The sequence below is a fragment of the Salvia hispanica genome, chromosome 3 (genome assembly GCF_023119035.1).
Source record: "Salvia hispanica cultivar TCC Black 2014 chromosome 3, UniMelb_Shisp_WGS_1.0, whole genome shotgun sequence".
Taxonomy (NCBI): Eukaryota; Viridiplantae; Streptophyta; class Magnoliopsida; order Lamiales; family Lamiaceae; genus Salvia; species Salvia hispanica.
Genome location: NC_062967.1, coordinates 15,819,387 through 15,837,707, shown reverse-complemented (window position 1 = coordinate 15,837,707; position 18,321 = coordinate 15,819,387). Strand labels below are relative to the sequence as shown.

The following is an 18,321-nucleotide window of genomic DNA, read 5'->3' as shown; positions in this document are numbered from 1 at the left end:
GTGATACATTTTGAATGAGCCGATACATTTTGAATGAGGCAAAAATATTACTAGGAGTATGGATTGATTTTTTTAAAACTTTTTTTTCTTATTCTCACAATTCCTAATATAATACTCCTTACATCTTTTCAAAATCTGAACTATTTCTATTTAAGTTTATCTTTTAAAATGATGAATCTTCTAGTTTAGATATTTTTTTTTCTTTTTAATAAGATGAGACACATAGGTAGGGGGGACAAAGGAAGTAAAGTTTTGCGTTTGTCCATCATGTTAATATCCTTTTATCATCTATTTTTGGTAATTCAGTCACACACGTGTTCATGATGAATTTACACCCTTTTGTATATTTGATACATTCACATACATTATAGTTTTGTGAAAATTTGCTCAAACCTTTGCTTTTGTTTTTCTTATGAACTGGACTTTCAAATAAGTCAATTATAGCTCTGGAAATTTATTTATCTAGAACAGCAATACAAACATGGTTTAGTTTAGAGCTAATACGTCGTTATTTTATAAAAATATTCGTTTGATGATGCATGAACTTTATAAGACATGATAAGACGAATAATTAAACGTAATACTCGACAATTTTTGTTGAGTAATGAGAACAATTTTATCAGAAAAAAGTACTATTGAATATTAAAAACTCACACAAACTATAATAAATCCTTACTAATTAACCATCGAACCCAGTTTGACTCCACACTGCATCTCGAACCCGGCTCAGATCCCGCCCCTTGAGCGTTCGGCCCACGCCCTCGAACACCGAGTTGGCCGCCGTTTTTCGGCTACTCGCATACTGACGAGCAAGATACTCATGTGGCGGGACAACTTCCGAGTCATCAATCAACCCATCGTCCGAGTCATGCAGCGACTCGACCGAGTCGACCCGGTATATCTTCGACCAATCCGGCACATTGACCGGGGCCGACGCCGCCACGTGGCACCCACGTGGAGATTCCCCCATGCCCTCCCTCGCCCTGATTTGGTGCACAATGCTCGGCGAAGATCCGTTGCTCACTCCGTCAAAGGCCAATGACAAGCCGCCAACCAGTCGGCCGCCGGTGCGAGGCGGCGCGTGGTGGCGCGTGTAGCGGCCACCACCGGCGCGTGAGCTCCACGCGTCGCCGGAGGAGTGATTTTCCGAGCTGATCGCGTCGTCGATCATTGACCAAACCTCGTCTTCTTCTAATTCCGATGAACCGTTGGTGGCTGCGCCGCCCTGATCGTAGCAGAAGCTTCCGAGAAACATCTCGCTGCGGCTGCTCGTCAATTTTCTGCCCTTTGCCATTAGTCGAAATAACTAGATCAAAATCAAATCTTGATGCTTTTTTTTGCTAAATTGATTGTCTAATCGATAGAATTGCTGCCGAGCTCGTCGGAATCTTTTTTTCCGGCGACTCAGAAAGCAAATCAGTGAGGTTATATATTACTATATGTCTATATGAATGTGTGATTTTCTTCTATATACAGAGACTTGAGGGTGAAGGCTGCAATTGAATATATAACGTTTGATTGAATGAGGAGAAAGGGCCCAGCGGCATTTCATTTGAATTTGGATTTCATTTTGTCCAAATTTAATCAATGCCATAACTATAATAAGGACAAATCATGCATGGTAAGAAATTAAGAATGAGTAGAAGATCATAACTGTTAAATTATGAATAAATTATTCTAAACAAAAAGAGAAAAAGAAAAGATAAACTTGCCACTGGGAGTGATTGGAGTCCACGACGGCTGTCACACGTGTATGAATGTTCAAATTTTGATCTACATTTAAATTTATTTAATCATAAATTATACTACTATTACTAATTTTGGTGATACAGCTCTCGCACAATCATACTCAGCGCATTATATAATTTGAACTATTGATTTACTTGTTGGAGGAATGTAGGTCTTACCAATTTATTCTTTTTATTAAGCGATGAAACATAATTTAATTGGTAAGATGTTTCTCCTCTATTTAATAAATTTAAAAGTTCGAATAATCTTGGGATATATGAGAAACAGTTAATAATCATATGAAAAAAATTAACCGGTTGTCATCAAAATTAAGTAATTTAACCTTCAATTAAAATTAATCAGTGTTTAATTATTAATTTAAGTATTAACCATTATAACCGTCGGCACATAAGTTTTTGTCTATAATTATGCAAGGGTTAGTTATATCACATCACCTCAACATAAATAAATATTTTAAAAGGACAGTGCTCGAAGTAAATAGACCTTCATTGCTAGAATGACTTAATTGGAGAAGGATGGAAATATTATAAGCAAGAAAATTGATAAATCTCTTTTCGAGAGGAATATGCTATTAAAAAGGTACTGTAATAGATTTGAATTCCACTACAAATCCTTTTAAAACTAATGGAGCTACTGTTATACTAATATCCATCAAAGCAAATTGAAATTGATGTTGCCTAGACAGTTAGTGGAGTTTAAGATGTGGTGAGTTGAAAAAGATATGAATCTTTTGACTTGGTCTACATTTTAAAATAATTTTTGCTATAAGTACCAAGGTCCAAGTATACATAGCACTGAATTTTGAGTATTACTAGTAATATTTTATCTGAATTAATTCTTTCTATTTAAAATAAGCAATAGTCTAAAAAAACTTCCACTTCAATCCCTGATATCACTTAGTTCACTCTTATTTAAACACTCCTAGCTTCTAATCCATGTTTTGAGCCTTTCTTTTGAAGCTTCAAATTCAGATTCAAATAATTTGAACATCATTTCAAATCGACAACGAGGTGATATATAACATATATAGAGATTCACATCATTTTATAAAATTTTTGAAATGGTTGTCAAATGGAGATAGGAAGCATGTCACACTCTTATACATTATGGTGAGTGCTGGCCAAAACAAAATAGATTGTTCTAGATGAACATATCATATAATTATCATGATTGAAAATTGGATGGCCTTGAAAACAACCCTTCTTAAATGAAATAATCGAAAGAGCTTATCATGTCAAGCTAAGGAGCAGCTACCTATCAAATCCAGAGGCCCCATCATCACTACACTCCTAAAACAAAATACATTTGATTTTAGTTTTTGAAACGATTTATGAACGTCTACATTCATTTTGATTTGTATAAAAAAAGGGGCATGTTCACTATGTAAGAATGGGGCAATTCTTAGCTCAATTGGGGGACTAAAGGTTGTTCACCTTCGCCTTAATTGTCCAAGGCTCAAATATTATCGGTGACAACAAAATTGTTTCCTCTAAATGTCACGTCATCATAGGAAAAAAAAACACCCTACATTTTCTTATTGCTACAAAGGTAAGTCCGTTACTAATATGTATAGTAAATCGTGTCCAAAATAAAACTAGGTTTAAATTAGTGAATTTTTGGTAATTAATCTTACAACTAATACTCTCTCGTTTCAAAAAAAAAAACTTCTCATTTTGCCACTGTCCACCAATAAAATTCTTATCTTTTTTAATCTCTTTTAATAATGAACCCTACACTCCATCAACTTTATCACTCATATTTCATTATAAACATATACCCCATCTTCCACTAACCTTTCAATCCAATACATAAAACCATCCTTGAGTAGAAAAAAACCCACATCCACCTTTCAATCCAATACATAAAACCATCCTTGAGTAGAAAAAAACCCACATCCACTAACAAAATACTAATAGAAGTACATAAATCCTATAAACAGTATAGATAAAAACTCCTCTTATTTTGGCGACTTTCTCAAATCATATGCATAGGTTTCATGAATTGAGCTAATCTCTCATCGTGGTTGTCCAATTACATCTATTTTTTGAATCATTAATACCATTTTCACTTCGCATATCCCTTTGTCCCATCAAAAAAGATATTTTTTATTTATATATAAATAACATAATTTAAATGTGCACAATGCGCCAACTAATGCTAATGATTTCTGAGTCAAGTATTGCTTGTTCTGATCGAATATATTTGCAGTAAAATACACATTATAAAATTTTGATCGTTTTAATTTTGGCACGAGTTTAAAATGTGATGGTTTTATTGGTTTCTATTTTTGGCTATACTGCTGTCAGTTGGTTGCAAGTATTTGTTTTATCAATTTGGCATAAATTGTAATCATGTGAAAATTACATAGATGTAAACAGTATACAGTCAATATATTAGTGTCATTTTTCCAATTTTATGAACAAAATATTACACGGACAAAAAGTTCATGTATAAAATAAAAAGGACCAAATTAATTACCATATCGGTATTACTTTATTAAGAAATAAAACGTGTGAAATTGCCGAAGTTGTAAAACTTTTGTAATTGTTGTCTGTTTTATATTTATAAGATTGTGAACAAAACTTGCGACACAATATTAAGTACGTATTTAACGATAAGTATGGCTTTTTACATGATATAAGATCAAAAATATGTCTCACTTTATTGTGTTATTGTTGCTTTTAACACACAAGTTGAGTTTAGTTTATAAGTTTAGTAATAGTCTCTATCAAAGTTCTTAGAGACTTACACCTTACACTCATAACTTAGTCTTATAGTACTAAAATCGCATTTCACTTAAAGCTTTTCATGAAGCCATATTTCTTAATTTTAAATTATTTTTTTTATTTCATGTAATTTGCAATCATACATATTTATATACTACTATTATGCAAATTATTAGAAAAATCACCGAATTTTGTCAATTTATGGTCAATTCATTACTTCAAAAAATAACGAATCATACATATTTTTTTTAAATATTAATAAAGTACTTAATACTACTCCATCCGTCCCATTTAAGATGACACACTTTCCTTTTTAATTTGTCCCAAATAAGATGACACATTTCTATTTTTGGAAACTCTCTCTCTCCAATTTATACACTCAACCAATTTTTCTCTTTCTTATTTAAATATTCTACTATCTTTCTCTTTCTATTTAATACTTTCATCTATATTTTCTCTCTCTAATTAAACACATTAATCAACAACTCCTAAAATTCCGTGCAGACTAAGATATGTGTCATCTTAGTCGAGACGGAGGGAGTAATAAATTAAAATATGAAACTATCAAAGAGAAGTGGAATCTAATGTCTAATTCCATGCATGGGTCCTACCATTCGTGCCCCACACACGAGAAACATGACAGCCTAAACAGCCGCTTGTTGAAAACAAATAGCCATTTTATAGTAATATTTCCATGTCCTATTTTGTTTTATTTTATTTTATTTTATTTTATATTTACATGAAATTTAATAATTGTACTTAGAATCAGGATTAGAATCAGGATCTTACCTGCTGTGCATCGATTGATTCCCATGTGATCTCATTTTTAGCAGACGTACTAACTGGTTTCTGTCTTTGCACAACTGGTTTGGTGATCCAACTCTAACCAAGATTTTCAATTTTTTACTCTTAATTAGTTAATAATATTTGCAATTTGCATTTCTTTGTTTATAAGCATTGAATGGTGTAAGTTTACATCTCTTCCGGCATTTTGTTTTTGTAAAATTGAAGTCTGCAGAGGTTTTAAGAAAAAGATAACCAAACGAGAATTGATATTAGACATTATCTTTAGTCACAAGTAAACTTGACAATCGAATGGCTCTGATGACGATTGAGACCAGATGTGAGATACAAGCCCATTGTCATGCTATGAATGAAAAATTTGATGTTCTTTAATTTATTACTCCATACTCTTATATTATTTTTTAGATATAGAATCTTTTAAAATAACACGAGTTTTAACTTATAATTGATAAAAATAAAAAAAAAATAGAAAATAAATAATTAGAGTAATATTAGTGGAAACTTGAGTCTCATTTTATTAAAGAAAAAAATTTCTAGTTTAAAAAATATATTAAAATGAAAATAGTTGTTATTTTTAAATGATCCAGAGTGAAGACAGTAATAGTAGTATTTAATACTCGTATAATTACGCTACACAGAGAAATAAAATTCACTACATGAGATTGAGAATATTCCACACACACTAATATATTGTATGTGTGTGTGAGCGGTGTGCCGAGCATCTAAAAATAAATTAAAATGAGCCGACAGATCCAGGCGTTCTAATTCGATCCGCCGCCGGCTTATTGATAAATAAATACCCGTAAATGTAGTCTACGAATTTAGTTATTTTGTAAATACCAATCAAATTTTGAAATTGAGTTACAGACTGGGTGCTTATCATTTTAATATTTTACAACCAAAATCATCATCTTTTTGTCCCACCTTGTGAATCATGGTTCAATTTTTATCATGCAGATCGTACGATTTTGTATTTGATTTTATTAAATCTATCAGTGCCAGAACAACACACTAATAAGTTTGTTGTTATAGCAATGCTTGATTTTTGTTAAATACATTTCTAAATTCCCCTTCCTTTCTCACCACTTTCTGGCTCAACTTTTTGCCAGCTATTTTTTAACCTATATATATCTCAAATGGAATTTGAACTTATATAATTTTATGTTTTGTATCAAAGTTCTTTATCTTCTTTTGTACAAAGCAAATTTGACTTGAGATTCTTTTTTAATGTAAGTTTTATTTCCTGAATGTCTTCATTATTTCGTTCCCTTGTTTGTATAATTTCAACATAATTTAATCAATCTGTCGTTTTTTTAACTACTAGGCACTTTAAATACTTGTGAATTTCTAGAATAAAATAAAACAACTAAATGTCATTTAAATCAAGAACTTTTAATGTCATTTACATAATATTCACAATAACATTTTCTATATAATTATAATATTATAAATATCATGACACTAGATAGTCGTAGATGAATTTCTTATTCATGAAAACAAAACATACTGTATTTGTTTTATTTCAACAGAGAGGCCGGTGAAGAATAATTAGGTGAATTAGTTAGCAAGCAATTTCGATGGAGGAGCTTAAAAGTTTAGTAGATTTATGGTCAAACAGTCCTTTTTTATGTTTTGAAAGGCCAAGATTCTTACAACTGGTTATCATTATTGATTTTGTTACAATGTATAATTATATTATAGTAAGTGGAAACTACCATTATTGGATGATTTGCAATAATTACACCCTAACCTTTGTCATGTCTGGAATTAAAAATGTAGAAAAATAAAAAAGAAACGCCGTTGCCGGGGATCGAACCCGGGTCACCCGCGTGACAGGCGGGAATACTTACCACTATACTACAACGACTTGATGTTACCTCAGATTGAATTGCTAAATATAATACTACTAAGTAACAAAATTTGTTTGTTATTTTTCTCTCTTTTTTCCCTTATGCATAAAAAAATTGATTAATGCATCGATTTCCCATAAAAGTATGGGTTTTTTCCGATCCAAGGAGAATTCTCCACAAGTTAAATGCAAATATTTAAGTTGATTTATTTAAAGTTTTGTGTTGGGCTACTAGGGTGTGTTTGTAACGATGGAAATGGTCCAATAAATTGAAAAAGCATCCTGCTTTTTGGGCCGAAAGTAATCCATTTTAAGCCCACAAAAAAAATATTTCCGATCTCTCATCATGCCATTAAATTCGAATCATGATGCATCGAAAATTATATTTGTTGTGTATTGCCGTGATTCCATACATAGCTGAATCATGATCTTTTCTTAATTTTACTAAAATGTACTACTCCTTATATAATAAAAATTAATTATATATTACTAAAATTTTCATTAAAAATCTATCCACGCTAACATTGGATTAATTAACTCCAACAATCAACCACTAATTCAGATCCTAGTAATTAATCTATGCTCTCTGGTGTAGTTGGTGAGCATAAGTTATGAGGTTTAATTATTTATGTTTGAGACTTTAAGGTGTTGCAGACGTGGATACCCCACAATTGGATTATTTAGTGTCCTTTTAGACCACCTCCAACCATACACCAAATTCCATTTTTGGTGTAAAAATATGCTCCAACCATACTCCATACCCATACCCATTTTTGGGTTTTTTAATCAAACAACACCAAATTTGAAGTGAACACCAAAATTGAGTATCTACTGCAAAAAAGTCTTAAATATTGCATAATAGTCCTTTATATTATTTGGAGGTTCATGAATCAACCGGCCATAATTTGTTTATTGGAGTACTTGATAGTTTGAATCAGCCGACACTCCTTGCAAATATTGAGTAGAGCTATGGATGTTGAGTTGAGATATGTTGGCGTGTGTTTTACTAGTGTCTAGAAAATCTGATCACACACACACACTCTCTATTTAATTTTGCAAATATTTTTCCATAAGAAAATTAAAAAGGAATCAGAAAGCTGACCATATTATAATAAATTATGTTTTTTTTAGCAAATAATAACTAATAAATTTACAAATATATGAATGAATATTGCTAAAAAATCTTGTTATTATTGCTTATCGTATTAATAGTTTAAAAGTTTCAATTATGTGTCAATAGTTTAGAAGTTGTTTAGCTGAGATTCATTTTTACTAAAGAGTTATGGATGGATGTCGCACAACTATAGAGCAAGTCTTTATTAAGAAAGCAAGTTAAACACAATGCATTAAAATAAAATAAAACACGAACAACAAATTATTATAATAAAATGAAAAACGTCATCTAATAATTTGGTAAATCAGAACCGGATCCTCCAATATTGTCGAAGTACGAAGAATATGCTCTAGTTGCATAGTCATCTGGTTCATCTTGAATATATAAAGTACATTTAATATATAAATATATTAATAAGAAAATTTTCTATATTTATTTAATTTACATAATTAAAAATATTGCGGGACTAATATGTAATTTAAAATAAATATGTAGGTACAATTGAAAAGGTGTAAAAAGTATATAAATATGGAATATTCTTTTGGGTTTGAGTTTGGAGTAAGTGATTGGAGTAAAAGTACTTTTTGGTATGATCCATACTCAAAAATGGGTTTGAGTTTGGTCTAAATGGTTGGAGATGGCCTTAGCTTTTTTTTTTTTTTTTTTTTTTTTTCTTTTCAGCTTTCTCTTAAAATACATGTATCTTTTTTGAGATAATATTTTATATTAGAGCGGACGGTTAAGTGCATCTCAATTAGTAAGATATTGGGGGTTCGAGTTGAGTAAAAATTTAGTGGTTCGAACATATTACCACATGGTGTGGTCAACTAATCATTATTGCGAAAATATTATCTCTCTTTCTTTTTTCACTTTTTATGCGATTATGATTGACTTGACACATCACGCGACAATATGTCCGAACTACTGAACTTTTATTCGCTCGGGTCATCATGGGATAAATGAAGAACCAGTATTAATCACATTAAAAAAAGTTTTAAATTGGAGTGGATGATTTGGTAGCAATTGGTTCAAAATATCAAGAATCGAAAATTGATTTCCTACAACAAATTGTCAGCCAAGTAGTACATGTTAGGGTATAAACACGAGAGATCCATGAGATTCATGAAGCAATTATCCATGTAGTGCCCCTCACGCATCAAATTAAAGAGTCCCAAAATATAAAAATTTCATAGCTTTTTTTCGGAACAAGATACAAGAGAGAGAGAGAGAGAGATTGAATGGTATTACTCTTAATTCTCTAATAAGAGAAAATAAAGAGCCATAATTAGAATATAGGTAGACGCCATTTAAAATTATTTGGGTATTACGACACGATAAGATGAGATAAATATTTCATTGTCCAATTGCTCAATTAGATAAGTTTAATTTCATACGTCTAATGCATTCCTATTTGTATTTACTGACATGGACTTAATTTTCTTCAAAATATAACTGTTTGGTGCAAGTTTAAATGAAAATCCTAATTACTAAGAATTTGAGCATTTGAGCATCATATATATACTCCGTATTTTGGTTTTTCTTCAATTAATTATGCGAAAGTTCCAATACATTAAAATCTCTATTTTGTAGAGAAATGTAAGTTCTTAGCAAATGATCAAACCGTATGATCATATAGACATGTCTATATTGAGATAAAAATTGATTTTAATTTTTAATTTATCAATAAAAGATTGATTGATCGAGGGAAGAGAGATATGTTTCCATGATACTTTCGAGAAGTAAATATTGTGAAAAGCCAATGATATAGTGATTGAAATGCAAATCACTTTTTTTTTTTTTTTTTTTTCCAAAATCTTTCAAAAAAATTATAAAAGAGTGACATTCAAACCAAAAGTAAGATGGAAAGTGGAAACCTTCTATATTGTGATTCAATCTTAAATAATCACTAAGACATAAGATACAAACAAATCCAATGATCAATGTAGAAATAAGACATCTTCATCTATATTGGCGTTCAAAGCTCGAAAATCATAATATTTTCTTGATATTAAATCAAATTCAACGTTTAGAGATATGACAAAAGGTTGTCTTCATAATATTGTCCAATCAAAGCATCTCAATATAAGTTTAAAGACCATCAACTGTTCTTAACAAATAAAATAAAATCAAAACCTCAAATAATATTTAAGACAAAATATTTTTGCACAAATTCATTTGAACCGAGCATCATAACAAATATTGGAAGATAATTAAAATGTTTTTCAAAAAGTCAATTCAAGAGATCATCAAGACGTACATCACATAGACGTTGTTCAAGAAATCAAATATTAGAAGTACCCAAGTTTATTTGCTCTATCCCATTTAGATAAAAAAAACAAAAGCTCATTGGTTTTCTCTCATTTTATAAGAAAAAGAAATTAAAATTTGAAAAGTAATTGAAATAAACAAAAAAAGTAAACCGTGTATTAAACACTTGGCCAACAGCTAGCGAGAAGTCAACTAGTAGTCTCTGAACTTTCTCATCTGCAAACAGCATTCCCTCTTTCCCCAATCAAACCCATTCAAATTTGCTTCCCCACCTCCGAATCGATTGATACCAATTCTCACTACTTCCCTTGAAATTCAACTCATAAAGTTGCAATCTTGTCTCAATCAATAACAAAAAGCAAAACCCCCCAAAATGGGCGGTTGTTTCAGCAAGAAAAACCACTCGAGCCCCGACACCAATGGCTACAGATCCACTGCGGGAGCCAACGCAGGGTACCAGCAAATCAACCACGATTACCAAAAACCGGCGGCGCACCACAATCCTCCGCCGCAGACGCATCACGCGCCGCCGCCTCCAGCTCCACATAAACCCGCGCCGCAGCCCGAGCCCGTAGCAGCTCAGAGATTGGAGCCGAACAACATTCTCGGTAAGCCATTCGAGGATGTGAAGTCGAAATACTCGATTGGGAAGGAATTGGGGAGGGGCCAATTTGGGGTGACTTACATGTGCACTGAGATAGCGACGGGGCATAGCTACGCCTGCAAGTCGATTCTGAAGAGGAAATTGGTGAGCAAGAGTGACAAGGAGGATATGAAGAGGGAGGTGCACATTATGCAGCATTTGAGTGGGCAGCACAACATTGTGGAGTTCAAGGGTGCTTTTGAGGATAGGCAGACAGTGCATCTCATCATGGAGGTGTGCCGTGGGGGGGAGCTTTTCGACAGCATTATCGCGCAGGGGCACTACTCAGAGAAGGCTGCCTCCGATCTCTGCAGGCAGATTGTGAATGTGGTGCAGAACTGTCATTTTATGGGGGTGATGCATAGGGATCTCAAGCCCGAGAATTTCTTGCTTTCGAGCAAGGATGACAAGGCAACGCTCAAGGCCACTGATTTTGGACTCTCTGTCTTCATTGAGGAGGGTTAGTTTGTAGTGTTTTTGGTTTTGCAATTGAACAATTACTGCCTTAATGATGATAATATGTTTGCTTTTAGTATGTTTCTTTGGGTTTTTGATGTTCCATATCGGTTAAGTAATGAATGTTTAAGAGTATATGCATAGGTTCAAAAAGGACTCGTCTTTCAATTTGGGTTAACGGTTAACCATACTGGTACAGATTCTAAGTATTTGATAGTGGTGTCTTTGTAGTGATATGAGTCCCCACCCTTGTATGCTCGATGAGTTTTACATGGTCGTTATGCTCATATAGTTTGTTGTTTGTAGTATGAGAAATGTTGATGATAGGACATTAATGGAAAGGGGCATTTAGGTGATGGTCTAATTGATATTAGTAGTTCTTGAAATAGTAAAGTTTCCTATTTCACTTTCACCTTAGATGGCAAATGGTTTCGAAGCTGACCAGGTTGACTTGATAGAAATGATACTCCGGTTGACCTGTTAAATGTTTAAGTTGGGTTTGAGTCTGTGTGTAGATGGTTACAGAGATTGTTCACACCTGCTGATGAGTGGTAACGTTGTAGGAACTTTCATGCTGTTTCATCTTAACAGCACTATCATCATAGAAGCTTAAGGTAGATCTTTTAGCTATTGAAAATTTTAGATCAAAACAAAACTTATAGAATCTCACATAGCATATCAATACGAGTCCAGTCCGTGGTAGTTAATGGGAAAATCAACTTTTGTTCAGTAATATAACTAATGCAAATGATTTGATGGTGAGCTGTGAAGCTTTTATAACTCTTTCAGAAGTCCTCTTGAAGACACATGGATTAAAATAGTGGTTTTGTAAGCTTAGCTGACGTGTCAAGAATCGATGATCTGCATTAATTACTCTATACTGAATAAGTTTTCAGCCTTAAAAAGCCAAAAACAAATAACCAAATGCACCCAACATATTCGTAAATGATAAATATCCTCTATTTGTTAAAAATGACTTTTAACTAAAATCGAAATCCTACAACCCCCCTCGAGCTTGACTGTACATCGTATGAGCTCAGCTTCTCTACATATTCCCCAAAAAGTGGTTTGTGCAGGCCTTTAGTTTAACATACCATCAGCATGTTCAACTGACACGTAGACAACACAAATAGTCCCATTTTCATTTTTTACTTTTGTAAAATGGCAGTTGTCATGCACTGGATTGTGAAATGGCCACTTTGTTATCACAACACTGATACACTTTCAAAAGAATCTTTAAGTTAGTTCTTCTAGCAACAACTTAAACAATATAACGTCACACTCCATGTGCTACTGACTTCAATTCGACTTGTGAACTGCTCTGAGCCAGGACACCATCGCGTTTAAAAACACAATTTTTACATTAAATTGATGTACTTCCTACTCTTGTGAATTACTCTTGTCATGTCCATCTTGACCAAAGTTTTGCTTTTGCCTTATAACCAGGTTCTGGATACCATGAAAGCTAACACGAAGGACAAATGACAACTTAAGAAACAATGACTTAAAAATTCAATTCGAACTGACTTAAAAAATAATCAGTGTTGCCAAAATCTATTGGAAATTATTTAAGGATTTCTTGTAAGCATCATTTGAGTGCACGTATATGATTTATTCCTTTTATCGAAGCCATCTACCTGACATTTAAGTATTTCCTTCCTTGTGTTTTATTTACTCATGTCGATATCTTATATTTTGAGAACTAATAATTGTCAACTTGATGGCTAAATTTCAGGCAAGGTGTATCGTGATATTGTTGGTAGTGCGTACTATGTTGCCCCAGAAGTTCTGCGGCGAAGTTATGGGAAGGAGATAGATGTATGGAGCGCTGGTGTAATTTTGTACATTCTCCTTAGTGGTGTACCTCCATTTTGGGCAGGTTAGGCTAAATTAACTTTCTCCATGAAGTACTCCTAAGTCCTATCTGCCAGATTTCTTAGTGTTATGATCATCTGCTGCAGAGACTGAAAAAGGCATTTTTGATGCTATACTAAATGAAGAAGTTGATTTTGACAGCCAACCTTGGCCTTCAATTTCAAGCAGTGCCAAAGATCTTGTTCGAAAAATGCTGAACAAAGACCCCCATAGAAGAATAACTTCTGCACAAGTACTTGGTAATCATCTCCTTCCCTTTCTAGTTATTGATGTATGTTTGTATATTTTCTGAATATCTTATATGTACTTTAATCATCTTTGAAATGAACTCTCACAGTATCTTTTCATTTTTGGTTTTACTAATTGCTACTTTCTTTGCCGATCAAAAGCTAGATTTCCCACATTTTTTGATTTTATTGCAATTCAAACAAACCAGCCGCTCATTAATAGTATAGTCAGCTAGAACATGGCTTTGGAATCAACAGCAGTAAATATGAAAAGGCCCTCATTAAAAAACTCATGTATAAGTGTAAAATAATTGGAGTCTATCTTGGGCCAATACCTTTACTAACATAGTAACATAGTAACATTAGACTCAAATGACTTTAATGTTATTATTGCACGTTTGTGCTAGTTTTAGTCAGTTTTCTTTTTTCAGAGTTTTGCATAGTTAAAAAGAATCTACAATTTTGGTATTTTCTGTTACAAGTTGGTAGTGATGCGTTTTTAATTTATTCTGAACCTCTATTGTCTTTTTTGTCTGTGTTTAAAGAGCACCCTTGGATTAAGGGACAAGCATCTGACAAGCCAATAGATAGTGCGGTGCTCTCTAGGATGAAGCAATTTAGGGCCATGAATAAGCTGAAGAAACTTGCGCTAAAGGTAATTTCCTTCGTGTCTTTATATTTGGTATGAATCATACAATTGTTGGATGAGCAGTTTAGTGGTTTTTATCAAGAATCTTATTAGTACACTCGTAAAAAAGGTTTTAAAAATAAAAAAGTATTGAGCAACTAATTTTGTTTAAATGGCCATAAATAAGATTCTGAATGAAAAATAGCTATGAAGCTATTGCCATTTTAGCCTAGTTGGTTAGCCGCAAACCATTGTCTAGTGATGAGATTTGATCACAGGGCTTTTTATTTGCGACTCTCTTGGGAGGAATGTATTTATTATATTTCCACCTGTGGAATATTTTAATGAGATTTTCTGGTCATGCATATAATTGCATGTAAAACTTTCTTTATGGCTATTCTCTTACCATCGTCTACCGGATCTGAAACCTTCCTAGGTCATAGCACAAAGTTTATCAGAAGAAGAAATTAAAGGTCTGAAAGCAATGTTCGCGAATATGGACACAGATAATAGCGGCACAATCACCTATGAAGAACTTAAAACTGGTTTGGCTCGTCTTGGTTCTAAACTGTCGGAAACAGAAGTGCAACAACTAATGGAAGCTGTAAGTATAACCACATCTCATTTGGGACAATTTCATCTAACATCAGGTTCGACTTGTGTGGTACATTTAACAATTGATACTGGTAATGCCAGGCGGATGTAGATGGTAATGGGACTATCGACTACATTGAATTTATCACTGCTACAATGCACAGGCATAAGCTCGAACGAGATGAGCACCTGTTCAAAGCATTTCAGTTCTTTGATAAGGATAACAGTGGGTAAGATCTGATTCCGTTCTCTTTATTTCTATGCTTTAAGACTGAACTTTCTATTCCAGAAACTCCTCTCGAATTTCTTATCTCAATAATTGGGCTATGTAGACCTTACAAGTTACATGCATTATCATTAACTAACTCGTCATTCTACTTAAAATTGCATCTCAGTTATATCACAATGGACGAACTAGAAACTGCTATGAAAGACTATGGTATGGGGGATGGAGCTACCATCAAAGAAATCATTTCTGAGGTGGATACCGACAATGTAAGTTAGCAATGTGTTTGGTTCATTTCATTTGATTTCAAAATATATATCGATGTTACATACGTTGGTACGTACAGGATGGGAAAATTAACTACGAGGAATTCTGTGCAATGATGAGAAGTGGAACGACACAACCAGTAAAGCTCTTCTAGAGGAACGAAATGGATGTTTGTTGTGCAAGTCGTTTTCGAACTCAGAAATATTTCTGCTGAGGATATGAGAGTGTTTGATAAGGTTTGCGGGACAACATTTCCCTGACAGGGAGTGGTGAGATTTATGAGGCATTTTAGTTCGAAATGAAACTTGTTTTTTCCAGATGAGCGATAATTTATGTTGTTCACTCTTTGTATGTTGTTCGTGTGAATAATTATGTGTTCGATTAAGTTGAATCTTCGGATAGTGTTGTGCTCTCATCTTCGTGGTGTGATCTTTTATTGTTTGGTTGGAGACTTGTTGACCAACTTGTTTCAGCGCCGTTGGTTTTTTTGTTGAAAAGAGACTTCTGGTGCCTCAACTTTGCATCTATGATTTACAAATGCTGTATTTGGTGAACTGCAGTATGAAAGTGAAAAATGTTTTGGAACAACAAAAACAACATTTTGGGTGCTTGAAACTCGGTAGTGTGATTTTATTAATCAATTACTCTCTGGTTAAGTTTGTAGATTAGGGTGAAATCATATTCTTTTATATAGCTACATCGCTACTACATTAAAAGTTTTATAGCATTAAAATATATGTATGCTACAATGAACTTTATAATATTAACTTATGCAAACCAAATTACCAAAGGATGTAAGTAAGGTGTGATATGCATTACGAGGACATTCAAAATAAACAAAAGCTTTTAAGGGGGTGACTATTTTAAAGGGGTTGATTATTGAATGATATGATTGATTGATTCAAGCAAATTCACTGTTTATTTTAGTTCATTTGTATAAAAGTAATAAAGAGATATGTTTTCGAGTCGACCGGGTGCTTGTATACGACAAACTCCACTCCTACTTTAGATATTATTTATTGTATTGTCATTGCGTATTCATTAAATATTTAGTATTCAAGTTTTAGAGTACATGCATTTAGATTTATGCATACTAGACTAGTTGTGGAACAAGTCCCATTCGGGCCCTTGCTGAAGAAAAATAGTAATAGTATTTCGCAACATTGTGCAAAAGACATTTCATAGCAATATTGCTACGTATACACATAAGGGTCCTAAGATTTCCTACCTTAGGAAACTAACAAGGATTGAGGTGATATAACACTAAAATGATCAAACGATAGAAACGATAAAAATTATATTTCTCAATCTTTGTAGATAATATTTAACATATAATATTGATTGTACATTGTTTTAAATTACTGAAAGATGCAAGTTTTCATCGCCCAAATTAATCTTGATATCTTGGACAATGGTAATTGAAACCTCAACAATGCTACAACTATCATTACATCATTTTGATAATATCCACCAGAGGAGTTCATAATAGTTGGGCCGATTGAAATTGAATTCCATTAATAATAAATAGGTGTATGGACTAGAGCACTCTTGTTCAAATTATGAGCCAATAGCTGAGATTAACGAATAGATATTAAAATCTTAACTACAGAAAATTAATTTTCTATGAATGATGTATTGTCTGGAATGTAGATTAGTTGTAAACTTGGGATTGAATGGGTGGGTCACTGGAGGGGATAACTTTATATTCAGAGGTAGAATTCATGACTGTTTTGAAATTTAATCAAATTCATATATCCATCTTCCATTCATGAAGATAAGTTAAAATAGAAGTTAGGTTTCATTTTGCAACCAAAATCAGATCTTCAATAAAATAACAAAATCAGCTTTCAATCATCAATGTATCTACCAAGTGCTAGATCAGCAAATTTATGCTACAAATCAACAATCACTCATTTTATTCATCTCAGGTGTTTCTTCATCTCCTTTTTGTATAGATTACACACCTAAACTCCAGAAACTACAATGACAAATCGAAAAAACAAAGTAAATAAAGAAACAAATCGAGAAAAATCAGGACTAAACCTGAGAAAAATACGGCTTCACAGCAATGTGTTTCCTGCGACGCAGGCATCGCGGAAACCTCGCAACCCGCGGACTGAAACAAGGAACTCCCTCTCCAGCTAAATCCGAGGAATGCAGCGGCGGAATCGCGGATTGCGAGCTCAAATCGAGCTGAGACAGAGCACGAAGAGCTCGCGCTCCGTTTTCTCTGGATCTAGCGGAGATTTTGGAGTATCTCAATGAAGCAAGGGCGCCGGGCTTCAGGTACGTGTAAAATGACGTTGTGGCGCAGCTTCCAGTCCTCGTTTTCATGGCGTTGGTTTAGAGAGAAACCCTAGAGAGAGAAAGCAGTGAAATGAGCGATTGGGTTGAGAAGAGCGGGAGAGAGAGGCATGGGCTTTAAATACTAGGCGGGAAAATGGTAGTTGCGACTTGCTGACGTCAGCTTTTGACTCGGCTGGGCCTTGACTAGATGGGCTGCCCGGATCGTTTTTCATGTTGCCCATACAAAATTATTCAGATAATGCAATTAATTGGAAATTAAGGATTTGAATTCACAAAACTTGACATTATGCACATTCAATAACCACTCAAACCTATAAAAGTATCATCCTAACTGCCTCAACTCTCCAACAATTTCTGTATATTGTGATGATGCTTGCGATGTGGCCTCAATTGCACTCTCATTCCCAACTTGGTTTTTAATTTTTTATTACTGTTGTATATGAAGGCAAGTGTCTCCCAAAATTTATGCACTCTCTGCCCATTGCATGTCAACGGGTGTTTCAAGTGGACCAAATTTTAGATTAGGCGAATATTTTTGTATTAAAGGAAAAGTCACATTTAGTGAATATAATTGAGTCATAGAAGTGA

The 18,321-nt window shown here is 33.5% G+C and overlaps 2 protein-coding genes and 1 non-coding gene across 3 annotated transcripts; 1 reads left to right on the top strand and 2 right to left on the bottom strand.

Moving 5' to 3' along the window:
* Positions 1 to 571: 571 nt before the first annotated feature.
* On the bottom strand, positions 572 to 1,498 carry LOC125212383. The gene has a single exon (XM_048112544.1). The coding sequence runs from the start codon at positions 1,292 to 1,294 to the stop codon at positions 680 to 682; it is 615 nt and encodes a 204-aa protein (XP_047968501.1). The 5' UTR covers positions 1,295 to 1,498; the 3' UTR covers positions 572 to 679.
* Positions 1,499 to 7,074: 5,576 nt separating this feature from the next.
* TRNAD-GUC lies at positions 7,075 to 7,146 on the bottom strand. The gene has a single exon. It is a non-coding gene; the product is annotated as a tRNA-Asp (tRNA).
* A 3,552-nt stretch (positions 7,147 to 10,698) lies between these two features.
* Positions 10,699 to 15,942, top strand: LOC125213946 (calcium-dependent protein kinase 2-like). Its single transcript, XM_048114760.1, has 8 exons — positions 10,699 to 11,613; positions 13,345 to 13,488; positions 13,571 to 13,723; positions 14,257 to 14,366; positions 14,776 to 14,943; positions 15,036 to 15,163; positions 15,329 to 15,428; positions 15,506 to 15,942. Exons 1-8 carry the CDS (start codon positions 10,884 to 10,886, stop codon positions 15,578 to 15,580), a joined length of 1,608 nt encoding a protein of 535 aa, XP_047970717.1. The 5' UTR covers positions 10,699 to 10,883; the 3' UTR covers positions 15,581 to 15,942.
* The last annotated feature ends 2,379 nt before the right edge of the window (positions 15,943 to 18,321 follow it).